Genomic DNA, 13,213 nt, shown 5'->3' with positions numbered 1-13,213 from the left:
GGGCCTGGGAAGACCCTGTGTGTGATCTAGCCCCGTGCTGCCTTTCTGGCATCAGGTTCGTCCTGGCCTGTCATTGTCCGCACTGCCCTCTACCTGGGACCCCTGCTTGTCCTTCAAAGTACAGCTCATCTGTCCTGCTTTCAAGGATGCCTCCCCCTAACTCTGAGGTTAAGCCAGGCCTCCCCTTACTTTCTCTCCTCACAACCTGTCCTACTGCATAAAATGTAGCAACATTGAAGCCAGCGACTCGACTGTGCAATGAGTCATTTGCAGACTGTCTCCCCAGCTCTGGGAGAAGCTCCTGGAAGGGCCTGAGTCTGGTCTCTGCTGAGTCCCAGCGTGGAGCTGAGCCCTGCCTGGAGGAGGGGATGAATCAGTCCATGATCAGTGAGAAGCCTCTGTTAGATACGGCCTGGCAAAGGTGGGCTTGGCACATCAGGCCTCAGAGCTTGCATTTGGCAGGCATGCAATCGTTTCTCCTGCTCGGTGGACCTTCTCTGAGTGCCAGCCTTGCACCAGGACTGTATCGGGCCCTAACGTCCTCCACGGCTCACAGCGCCAGCATCCCGGGAGAGTGCTGGTTCAGAAGAGGAAATGCTAGGTCGGTTTCTCTCTCTGGATCCCGTTTCCCCGCCCTTCGATGGAGACCATTATCGCAGTCAGCAGACCCTTAAGGGAGGCGTGCCTTCCTGACTGTGCGTGTTCTGTCCACACGGGCTGAGGTACAGATGCTGGGTGATCTTAACCACCTGGCCCCATGCTCATTTGGGGGCCGCACAGGGATGAACAGAATCCAGGTTCCATTTCCCACTTAACTCCCCTTACTTCTTTGGCCTAACTGTCCAATTCATCCATACCACTTAGAAACAGAAAAAAAAAAAAAAAATCACAGGCAACTTCACTTTAAAGCAAACGTACAAGGGGATTCCTTGGCAGTTAGGACTCCACACTCCCACCACAGGGGGCCCAGGTTCGATTCCTGGTGGGGGAACTAAGATTCTGCAAGCTGCATGGTGTGGCCAAAAATGATAATAATAATAATAATAATAATAAAGCAAACATATAACAGAGAAAGAACAAAACAGAGGGAGGAAAGCACACGTTACGCGAATGTGGTGGGGAGCCCAGCAGAGGCCTCCCGCTTGCTGAGGATGCCGTCTTCCTATCAGGACATTTGGAGCAAACAGCACAATGGCCTTGGACTCTGATCTCTGGACGTGGGGCTGAAGTGTTTCTGGGAAATGGATTTGGGCTCATGTTATGCTGAGTCATCCTGAGAAGGAATTTCTACATGGTTTCGAGTTTGTTTTAATGGCAAAACACCAGAAACAATCAAACCGACAGAGCTCTGACGTGTTGAGTGAGAATAGCATCCCTTTCATTTCTAATGCAATTTATGCAGATACATACATACACGTATAATTTTTAATGTACGGGTTAATTTTGTTCATAATGAAAAGGGGTGTCACTTTCAATATTTGTATTTTTCTTACTTGCTAAACGTTTAAAGGGCACTTTACACACCTTATCTAGCTTATTTCTCACCACAGTAAAATGGGGGGAGCAAGGCTTGTATTATTCTCAGCATTTATCTGGTGTGACATTTGAGGCTCAAAATGGGACAGCAACCTGTTCAAAATCTCATAGTTCCTAGGAAGCAGAGGTTGGCCTCAAACTCAGGTCGGTCCTTCAACTCCAATCCCTTTACCCTCTCCTGTGTATCTGTATATATACACAGCCTAAGAAAAAGTATTAGTCTCTCGATAGAGAGAGAGAGAGATAGAGGCACACCCCGGAGATATCGTGGGTTTGGTTCCAGACTACTACAGTAAAGCGAATATCAAAACGAAGAGAGTCACACTTTTTGGTTTCCCAGTGTGTATAAAAGGTATGTTTACACCATATTGTAGTCTTTTAAGTTTGCAACAGCATTACATCTTAAAAAACAGTGTACATATCATTCGCACTGATGGACTTGCTTGGTGCAGGGTTGCCACAAACCTTCAATTTTTAAAAAAAACACAGTATCTGTGAAGCACAGTAAAGCTAAAGCACAACAAAACGAGGTGTGCCTGTAGATATAAATATAAATATAGTTATCAATATATAGATACAGTGTATTCAGATGCATAGCATATTTGTATATTATACATACATGTGCATTGAGAAGTAAGTGTGTTTAGAAAAGAACAGTAGCATAGTTGGCCTCGTTAATGCAATAAGAAGAAAACAAAATTGCAGGGCAGCATCCATCTGAGGCTCCACAGCCTGTGTCCGTGCAGAGCGGTGGGGAAGCCCCGTACCCCTCCTGTGCGGCAGTGACCTAGGGCGTCCCTGGATCCCGGGAAGGCCCGAGGGAGTAAAGGGCACTGCTCCCAGTGCCTGGATGTGATCCTGGGTGAAATCCCAGCTCAGAGAATGACTCTGAACGGCTGGGCCAACTCCCGGCTCGGATCTGTGAACCGAGATCACAGAGGGAGGACCAGTCTTTACTCACAGGTTCTACAGCCAAACAAAGGGTCCCTGAGGGTCCACAAGTCTGCGAACCAGAAACCCAGACGCCTCCTCATTTCCCTTCCTGGCTCTCTGGCCAGACAGTTTCCACCTCCTCCAATGCAGAAGGCAGCGCCTTGCATTCTTTGCCCCGCAGAGCAGGGTTTGGCCCGCCGTGAACGGGTGTGCCGGGCAACAGCTGGCGGTTAAGAGGAGAGCTCTGGAGACCCGCCGCTGTCTGCAGGGGAGCCTCTGCTCGACCGCTGAGCAGCGGGGTGCAGGAGTCACCCCGTGAGAGCCTGGCCGCCCTCAGCTAGGGCGGGGGCATCACAACACCATACATCGTAGCTTCTGTCGCGGAACAACGTGCATGCTGAATGTGTAGGGGAAAGGGCAGTGCAGGGCTGTCTGGGCTGGAGCTGCAGGGGTCAAGGGATTCCCCCATTTGAGGACCTGGTCCCCGGAGCTCAGGAAACCAGTGCTCTGTGGAGACGGAGGATGTCCTGGCACATGGGGCAGGGACCAAGCGGGCTAAGATGTGGCAGTGTGGCCTTGCTGAGGCGCAGCAGGCAGGGAGAGGTGAGGGCTGGAGCACTCGGCCGCATTTGACCCCGCGGCGGGGTGGCAGTGTAGCGTTTATTATTGATTTTGGAGAGATGGATGCAGACGAGCATTGCGGGGGTGGATTTCAGGGGGCTGAGGGTGGGTGCACCGGGACAGTGAAGGGGCCACAGCGAGGGTTGGCGGAGGGTTGTATGGACGTCCTGACTGAAGGAAAAGGCGGTAAAGGCAGGCGAGCAGGTGGACTTTAGAACCCTAGGAGGTCAGAGTGGCAGGACTTCGTGACCCCGGGGTGCGTGGGCCTCCTTTGCAGCCTCTTCTCTCAGCCCGGCGCCATCTGTCTCTGTCTCCCTCCAGGGATGTGTTCCCGCAAGGCTTGCCTGATGAGTACGCCTTTGTCACCACCTTCCGGCTCCGGAAGATGTCTCGGAAAGAAGACTGGTATATCTGGCAGGTCATCGACCAGTACGGCATCCCGCAGGTGTGAGCAGCATGCCTTGTCTCAGTGCAGATTTCTTTCTCCTTCTCGTGGGCTTGGCATCAACCACCGTGTTTTCTCCTGGGGTCTCTGTCCTGGGCCTGGGAGATGGAGGGTCTGGTGTCCATAGAGGCTCAGGGCAGCTGCAGGGGCTGGCAGACTGCCAGAGGGCTGCACTTCTTCCTTGACGGTCAAGTGCCCGTCACCTGGTGGGGCAGAACGCCCAGTTCCTGTCTCAGGGACCCTCAGCCCAGCCAGGGAGGTGGCAGCCAGTGCTGCTGTCCTGTGGCACATGCTCTCTTAGCAGCACGTTCATGATGTAGTGGAGGAAACTGGCTGAGATTCAGCACGACCTGGGTTCAGACCTCGTGTCTAGTCCTTTCTTGGTGTGGCCTCTGAGACATGTTCACTTTCTTCCTTTATTTTATTTTATTTTATTTATTTACTTTTTATACAGCAGGTTCTTATTAGTTATCTATTTTATACGTATTAGTGTATACATGTAAATTCCAGTCACCCAATTCACCCCACCACCACCACCCGCCCCCCTGCTTTCCCCGCTTCATGTCCACACATTTGTTCTCTACATCTGTGTCTCTATTTCTGCCCTGCAAACCGGTTCATCTGTACCTTTTTCTAGATTCCACATATATGCGTTAATATACGATATTTGTTTCTCTCTTTCTGACTTACTTCATCTGTATGACAGTCTCTAGGTCCATCCACGTCTCTACAAATGACCCAATTTCGTTCATTTTTATGGCTGAGTAATATTCCATTGCATATATGTACCACATCTTCTTTATCCATTCATCTGTCGATGGGCATTTAGGTTGCTTCCATGACCTGGCTATTGTAAATAGTGCTGCAGTGAACATTGGGGTGCATGTGTCTTTTTGAATTATGATTTTCTCTGGGTATATGCCCAGTAGTGGGATTGCTGGGTCATATGGTAGTTGTATTTTTAGTTTTTTAAGGAATCTCCATACTGTTCTCCATAGCGGCTGTATCAATTTACATTTCCACCAACAGTGCAAGAGTGTTCCCTTTTCTCCACACCCTCTCCAGCATTTGTTGTTTGTAGATTTTCTGATGATGCCCATTCTGACTGGTGTGAGGTGATACCTCATTGTAGTTTTGATTTGCATTTCTCTAATAATTAATGACGTTGAGCAGCTTTTCATGTGCTTCTTGGACATCTGTATGTCTTCTTTGGAGAAATGTCTAATTAGGTCTTCTGCCCATTTTTTAATTGGGTTGTTTGTTTTTTTAATATTGAGCTGCATGAGCTGTTTATATATTTTGGAGATTAATCCTTTGTCCGTTGATTGGTTTGCAAATATTTTCTCCCATTCTGAGGGTTGTGTTTTCGTCTTGTTTATAGTTTCTTTGCTGTGCAAAAGCTTTTAAGTTTCATTAGGTCCCATTTGTTTATTTTTGTTTTTATTTCCATTACTCTAGGAGGTGGGTCCAAAAAGATCTTGCTGTGATTTATGTCGAAGAGTGTTCTTCCTATGTTTTCCTCTAAGTGTTTTATAGTGTCCAGTCTTACCTTTAGGTCTTTAATCCGTTTTGAGTTTATTTTTGTGTATGGTGTTAGGGAATGTTCTAATTTCATTCTTTTACATGTAGCTGTCCAGTTTTCCCAGCACCACTTATTGAAGAGACTGTCTTTTCTCCATTATATATCCTTGCCTCTTTTGTCATAGATTTGTTGACCATAGGTGCATGGGTTTATCTCTGGGCTTTCTATCCTGTTCCACTGATCTATATTTCTGTTTTTGTGCCAGTACCATAATTACTGTAGCTTTGTAGTATAGTCTGAAGTCAGGGAGTCTGATTCCTCCAGCTCTGTTTTTTTCCCTCAAGGTTGCTTTGGCTATTCGGGGTCTTTTGTGTCTCCATACAAATTTTAAGACTTTTTGTTCTAGTTCTGTAAAAACTGCCATTGGTGATTTGATAGGGATTGCATTGAATCTGTGGATTGCTTTGGGTATTACAGTCATTTTCACAATATTGATTCTTTCAATCCAAGAACATGGTATATCTCTCCATCTGTTTGTGTCATCTTTGATTTCTTTCATCAGTGTCTTATAGTTTTCTGAGTACAGGTCTCTGACCTCCTTAGGTAGGTTTATTCCTAGGTATTTTATTCTTCTTGTTGCAATGGTGAATGGGATTGTTTCCTTAATTTCTCTTTCTGATCTTTCGTTGTTAGTGTATAGGAATGCAAGAGATTTCTGTGCATTAATTTTGTATCCTGCAACTTTACCAAATTCATTGATTAGCTCTAGCAGTTTTCTGGTGACATCTTTAGGATTGTCTATGTATAGTATGTCATCTGCAAACAGTGACAGTTTTATTTCTCTTCCGATTTGGATTCCCTTTATTTCTTTTTCTTCTCTGATTGTCGTGGCTAGGACTTCCAAAACTATGTTGAATGACAGTGGTGAGAGTGGACATCTTTGTCTTGTTCCTGATCTTAGAGGAAATGCTTTCAGTTTTTCACCATTGAGAATGATGTTTGCTGTGAGTTTGTCATATATGGCCTTTATTATGTTGAGGTAGGTTCCCTCTATGCCCACTTTCTGGTTTTTATCATAAATTGGTGTTGAATTTTGTCAAAAGCTTTTTCTGCATCTATTGAGATGATCATATGGTTTTTATTCTTCAGTCTGTTAATATGGTATATCACATTGACTTATTTGCGTATATTGAAGAATCCTTGCATCCCTGGCATGAATCCCACTTGATCATGGTGTATGATCCTTTTAATGTGTTGTTGGATCCTAGTATTTAATGTATTGTTGGATCCTTTGCTAGTATTTTGTTGAGGATTTTTGCATCTGTATTCATCAGTGATATTGGTCTGTAATTTTCTTTTTTATGAGGTTGGGACTGTTCCTTCCTCTGCAATTTTTGGAAGAGTTTGAGAAGGGTGGGTGTTAGCTCTTCTCTAAATGTTTGATAGAATTCACCTGTGAAACCATCTGGTCCTGGACTTTTGTTTGTTGGAAGATTTTTTTTTTTTGGCGGTACGCGGGCCTCTCACTGCTGTGGCCTCTCCCGTTGCGGAGCACAGGCTCCGGACACGCAGGCTCAGCGGCCATGGCTCACGGGCCCAGCTGCTCCGCGGCATGTGGGATCTTCCCGGACCGGGGCATGAACCCATGTCCCCTGCATTGGCAGGCGGACTCTCAACTACTGCGCCACCAGGGAAGCCCTGCTGGAAAATTTGTAATCACAGTTTCAATTTCATTACTTGTGATTGGTCTGTTCATATTTTCTATTTCTTCCAGGTTCAATGTTGGAAGATTATACCTTTCTAAGAATTTGTCCATTTCTTCCAGGTTGTCAATTTTATTGGCATAGAGTTGCTTGTAGTAGTCTGTTATGATGCTTTATATTTCTGCAGTGTCTGTTGTAACTTCTCCTTTTTCATTTCTACTTTTATTGATTTGAGTCCTCTCCCTCTTTTTCTTGATGCGTCTGGCTAAAGGTTTATCAGTTTTGTTTATCTTCTCAAAGAACCAGCTTTTAGTTTTATTGACTTTGCTACTGTTTTCTTTGTTTCTATTTCATTTATTTCTGCTCTCATCTTTATGATTTCTTTCCTTCTGCTAACTTTGGGTTTTGTTTGTTCTTCTTTCTCTGGTTCCTTTAGGTGTAAGTTTAGATTGTTTATTTGAGATTTTTCTTGTTTCTTGAAGTAGGATTTTATTGCTATAAACTTCCCTCTTAGAACTGCTTTTGCATCATTCCATAGGTTTTGGATCGTCATGTTTTTGTTGTCATTTGTCTCTAGGTATTTTTTTTTCCTCTATGATTTCTTCAGTGATCTCTTGTTTATTTAGTATTGTTTAGCTTCTGTGTATTTGTGTTTTTTTACGTTTTTTTCCCTGTAATTGATTTCTAATCTCATAGCTTTGTGGTTGGAAAAGAAGCTTGATATGATTTCAGTTTTCTTAAATTAACCGAGGCTTGCTTTGTGACCCAAGATGTGGAGAATATTCTGTGTGCACTTGAGAAGAAAGTGTAGTCTGCTGTTTTCGGATGGAATGTCCTATAAATATCAATTAAATCTATCTGGTCTGTTGTGTCATTTAAAACTTGTGTTTCCTTATAAATTTTCTGTCTGGATGATCTGTCCATTGGTGTAAGTGAGGTGTTAAAGTCCCCCACTATTATTGTGTTACCATCGATTTCCTCTTTTATAGCTGTTAGCATGTGCCTTGTGTATTGAGGTGGTCCTATGTTGGGTTCATATATGTTTATAGTTGCTACCTCTTCTTCTTGGATTGATCCCTTGATCATTATGTAGTGTCCTTCCTTGTCTCTTGTAACATTCTTCATTTTAAAGTCTATTTTATCTGATATGAGTATTACTACTCCAGCTTTCTTTTGATTTCCATTTGCATGGAATATCTTTTTCCATCCCCTCACTTTCAGTTTGTATGTGTCCCTAGGTCTGAAGTGGGTCTCTTGTAGACAGCATATATATGGGTCTTGTTTTTGTATCCATTCAGCAAGGTTGTGTCTTTTGGTTGGAGCATTTAATCCATTCACATTTAAGGTGATTATCGATATGTATGTTCCTATGACCATTTTCTTAATTGTTTTGGGTTTGTTTTTGTAGGTCCTTTTCTTCTCTTGTGTTTCCCACTTAGAGAAGTTCCTTTAGCATTTGTTGTAGAGCTGGTTTGGTGGTGCTGAATTCTCTGCTTTTGCTTGTCTGTTAAGCTTTTGACTTCTATGTTGAATCTGAATGGGATCCTTGCCAGATAGAGTAATCTTGGTTGTAGGTTCTTCCCTTTCATCACTCTAAATATATTATGCCACTCCCTTCTGACTTGTAGAGTTTCTGCTGAGAAATAAGCTGTTAACCTTGTGTATGTTATTCCCTTGTTGCTTTTAATTTTTGTTTGTCTTTAATTTTTGTCAGTTTGATTACTATGTGTCTCGACGTGTTTCTCCTTGGGTTTTATCCTGCCTGGGACTCTCTGCACTTCCTGGACTTGGTGGGCTATTTTCTTTCCCATGTTATGGAAGTTTTTGACTATAATCTCTTCACATATTTTCTCTGGTCCTTTCTCTCTCTCTTCTCCTTCTGGGACCCCTATAATGTGAATGTTGTTGCGTTTAATGTTGTCCTAGGGGTCTCTTAGGGTGTCTTCATTTCTTTTCATTCTTTTATATTTATTCTGTTCCACAGCAGTGAATTCCACCATTCTGTCTTCCAGGTCACTTATCCGTTCTTCTGCCTCAGTAATTCTGCTATTGATTCCTTCTAGTGTAGTTTTCATTTCAGTTATTCATTTCAGTTATGTTTTGTTCATCTCTGTTTGTTTGTTCTTTAATTCTTCTAGGTGTTTGTTCTTTAATTCTTCTAGGTCTTTGTTAAACATTTCTTGCATCTTCTCAATCTTTACCTCCATTCTTTTTCCGAGGTCCTGGATCATCTTCCCTATCAGTATACTAAATTCTTCTTCTGGAAGGTTGCCTATCTCCACTTCATTTAATTTTTTTTCTGGGGTTTTATCTTGTTCTTTCATCTGGTACATAGCCCTCTGCCTTTTCATCTTGTCTATCTTTCTGTGAATGTGGTTTTTGTTCCACAGGCTGCAGGATTGTAGTTCTTCTTGCTTCTGCTGTCTTCCCTCTGGTGGATGAGGCTATCTAAGAGGCTTATGCAAGTTTCCTGATGCAAGGGACTGGTTGTGGGTAGAGCTGGGTGTTTCTCTGGTGGGCAGAGCTCAGTAAAACTTTAATCCGCTTGTCTGCTGATGGGTGGGGCTGGGTTCCCTCCATGTTGGTTGTTTGGCCTGAGGCGACCCAGCACTGGAGGCTACAGGCTCTTTGCTGGGGCTAATGGTGGACTCCAGGTGGGCTCACGCCAAAGAGTACTTCCCAGAACTTGTGCTGCCAGTGTCCTTGTCCTCACGGTGAGCCACAGCCAGCCCCCACTTCTGCAGGAGACCCTCCAACACTAGCAGATAGGTCTGGTTCAGTCTCCCCTGGGGTCACTGCTCCTTCCCCTGGGTCCCGATGCGCACACTACTTTGTGTGTGCCCTCCAAGAGTGGAGTCTCTGTTTCCCCCAGTCCTGTCAAAAGTCCTGCAGTCAAATCCCGCTAGCCTTCAAAGTCTGATTCTCTAAGAATTCCTCCTCCCGTTGCCGGACCCCCACGTTGGGAAGCCTGACGTGGGCCTCAGAACCTTCACTCCAATGGGTGGACTTCTGTGGTATAAGTGTTCTCCAGTTTGTGAGTTAGCCACCCAGCGGTTATGGGATTTGATTTGATTGTGACTGTGCCCCTCCTACCATCTCACTGCAGCTTCTCCTTTGTCTTTGGATGTGGGGTATCTTTTTCGGTGAGTTCCAGTGTCTTCCTGTCAATGATTGTTCAGCAGTTAGTTGTGATTCCGGTGTTCTCGCAAGAGGGAGTGAGCGCACGTCCTTCTACTCCGCCATCTTGAATCAATCTCCACATTTGCTTTCTGAGTCTTAATGTTCTTAGCTGGAAAATGGAAAACAGAAAACCTCCCAGGAATGGTTAATGGAAGCACCATGTGGAATGATGTCCCTAAAGCATCTAGAATGCTGCCTGATGTGTGATACAAGTTTTTATGGTAGTCCTTGGTTTTACCTTGAATGGAGCTCTGCAGCTCGTCTTTGCCCATGTCTGGTGCATTCTGGCTCTCAGTCCCTATGAAGGTAGGACCACCTGTCAACAGCATGCAGCCGAGTGAGGGAAGACCTGTCTCAGACCCAAGCCGTCAACACCATACACTTATTTGAGATGCAAATCCCGATCCGCTTGTTCTCAGAGTTCATGGACCAACCGTATCTGTCATTTACCCTGTCCTCTCTTGAAGAATGAACTGTGTAGAGACATTACTCATCTTCAGCTGGGGGACACTGACTTTATTTTCACTTGGGGTTGAAATAAAATAAAAGCTTGCTCAAGCCATTGGTCTGCGGTAGCCACACTCCCGGGCTCGTCCCTCAGAGGCGACTTCTCCGTGGCAGTGAGCTCACTCCCCGTGCTTGAAGCTGGACCCTGCCCCCGAGGGCACATCTTATCCACACTCACACGCAGTCAGTAGGAGCCAAGGATTGTCCCGAGCGCTTCACAAATCTTAACTCAGTCCCCCTAACAACCCTATGGGTAGGTTCTGCTGTTACCGCCTTACAGAGAGGAGACTGATCCACAGCAGGCTTTAGACATCTGCCTGTGTTTTGATAGGTCATGAGGGGGAGAGGTGGGATTTGAACCCAGACAGTCAAGCTCCAAGTCTGTCTTTTGACCGCTGTGCCCCGCTGGCTCTGGTCTCCATACATTAGTCCTGTTGAATGACACTCCTGCAACGTCCCTGGTCAAACTGAGATGCAGAAGCATCGTCAGGCTTGACTGCCCAGTGGCCTGATTTCCTGAGTGTGGGAGGCCGACTGCAGGAGGTGAGACTCTTCTCCAGAGAGCAGGCAGCTCGTCGTGACCCTCACCCACCTCCATTGCAGACGCGCACGTCTCCAGTCTCCCGGGGTCCTGTGCCGTGGGCCTGGGCACCTGCCATGGCAGTCCTATGGGGCGAGCCCGCACCACCCCTCAGTCTGGGTCCTCTTCCTCCATGGCATTTGCAGGGCCGTGTCGGCCTCCTCCCCTCCTTCTGCCAGAATGAGCCCTGGGCTGGAATCCTGCAGAGCCGGGCAGAGACAGAACCTGCCTTTTCACAGAGGCACCGGGCTGTTCCGTTCCACTGAACAGGCTTTGGGGCGTGCCCTTCACTGAAAATGACGTGGTGGCCGCCCCACGCCTCGGGGAAGTCCTGACCGGACACAGGAAAAATGGACAGAGGCCACGTAGAAGATGACCTGTGAGCAGACTGGTGTGAGCCACCTTCTCACGTGCTCTTTGTCCCGTAGCCCTGTAATAACCGGATCTAGATTTTTACATCCATGACCCCACGGAGAATTTACAACCACCCTTGACCGTTGGCATTTTCCCTGTTTGTCATTTGGAGAAACTGAGGGGCACTCATTCCAGATCTGATAAAGGGCCAGGAGGAGGCTAGTTCTGGAGCAGGGTGGAGGGGTGGAGGTGAGACTCAGAACAGGGTGGAGGCTAGTGCAGGGACTGGAGAGTAGGCTCTGCGAGGTGGGCAGGCCCAGGACAGGGGGCCTGGGAGACCGCTGTGGTCCTCTCGGCACAGGGTGATACTGACTCAGACCAAGTAGTCATAGGGAACTGGGGAGAAATGATGGGATTCTGGATATGTAGTTTGAAAATAGAACCAACATGGTTTGCTGATGGATCTGAGCCATGGAGTGCCCTCCTGAGCCCCCCCACCCAGCTTGGACTCGGGCCTGCCGGGCCTTCCTCTGCTCTGCATGGTGCTGGGAGAAATAGAAACATTGGAGAAAAACCCATGTCCTCATGAAGCTCCCCAGGTGGCTCAGGGGTACAGGGCTCAAACAGGTGAAACTGATATCGAGAAAGAGACCAGGTTTAATCATGATTATAAGATTATGCTTACGAGAAGTTTCAGGTTATTAGTCAGGGGTTCATAGTTTTGTTTTTCACCCTAACTGTAACATACCAGCAGACAATGCAGTTAAAAATAAACTTTAGGTTCCCTTTGGCTGTGCTGAAGCCATGTGGGGGACCGGAGACAGAGAAACCAGAACACCTGGGTGGTGTCATAAACACTGTGGCTGGTTCCCGGCAGGGCAGTGGGCTCCTTCCTTTAACCTCGGGGCTCTCATTCATTCATTTATTCCCTTTCTGTTGAGTCCTACTATATGGCGTGTGTTGTCCTAGCCACTGGGGTTAAAGAGATGAGCAGTAGAGACGGGGTGCCTGCTTAAAAGGATGGGGCAGGGCAGGCAAGAAGTGGGTGCATGAAATAAATGACCCAGAATGCTTTCATTTACTGACCCACAATGCTATGAAAAAATAAATAAATCCACATGCCTGAGGATGTGAGAGCAAATGACCAGGTTAGAATCCAGTTACACGTGTGTGTCAGAGAAGGCTTCACTGCAGTGATGTCTTTGAACTTGCTTCATTTATTATAGATAGTATTTAGAACAGTGCCTGATGTATAAGTACTATGTAAGTGTTTTACATATCTATAAATTCATTTAATTCTCATAACAACTCTATCACGTAGGCACTATCATCAGTGCTGTTTTACAAATGAGGAAACAGCACACAGAGATTAAAAAACCTGCCCGAGGTAACACAGCTTAAAAGTGACTTGCCAATTTGGGTGTGGGCAAGCAATAGACAGCCCAGATTTTTGAAGAGTGTTTTAGTAAAGTGTCTCAGGGTAAGGGAGCTGATGAGGTTAAGGGTCAGGGTTAAGGAAACCAATGAAAGATATTGTGGTGTCCTGGGATTAGCAACAGGAGGAAGCTCCTGCCCGGGGCCTGGATGGCCTGGGCAGGGAGAGGTTGGTGGTTAACGGAGACGTTGTGTTCTGGAGTTGTGGAGGAGGGAGGGCTTCCAAAGGGCCCTGGCACTTGGAGGGACATGGCCGACTGGACCCGCAGGGAAGCTGGGAGGGCGGGAGAGTCAATTCCAGACCCTGCTCTCTCCCTGCTCTTTGATTTCTGCTCCCATGAGCCAGACTAACTAGAAGCCAAAGGGCATCGGAGCCCAGGTGAAGAAGTCAAAGCTCA

The 13,213-nt window shown here is 46.2% G+C and overlaps 1 protein-coding gene across 1 annotated transcript in view; it reads left to right on the top strand.

Annotated features, from left to right (window-relative positions):
- Positions 1-13,213, top strand: part of COL22A1 (collagen type XXII alpha 1 chain) — a gene marked incomplete at both ends in the record, with an annotated part of 240,616 nt that overhangs the window by 40,864 nt on the left and 186,539 nt on the right. The window contains one exon of the mRNA XM_079722651.1: positions 3,412-3,535. Coding sequence (XP_079578777.1) covers positions 3,412-3,535 — 124 coding nt within the window. The remainder of the gene's footprint in view (positions 1-3,411; positions 3,536-13,213) is intronic.

This window comes from Hyperoodon ampullatus (assembly GCF_949752795.1).
Source record: "Hyperoodon ampullatus genome assembly, chromosome: 17".
Lineage (NCBI taxonomy): Eukaryota > Metazoa > Chordata > Mammalia > Artiodactyla > Ziphiidae > Hyperoodon > Hyperoodon ampullatus.
Note: the sequence above shows the minus strand (reverse complement) of the source record. Positions and strands in the feature narration are given on the sequence as shown.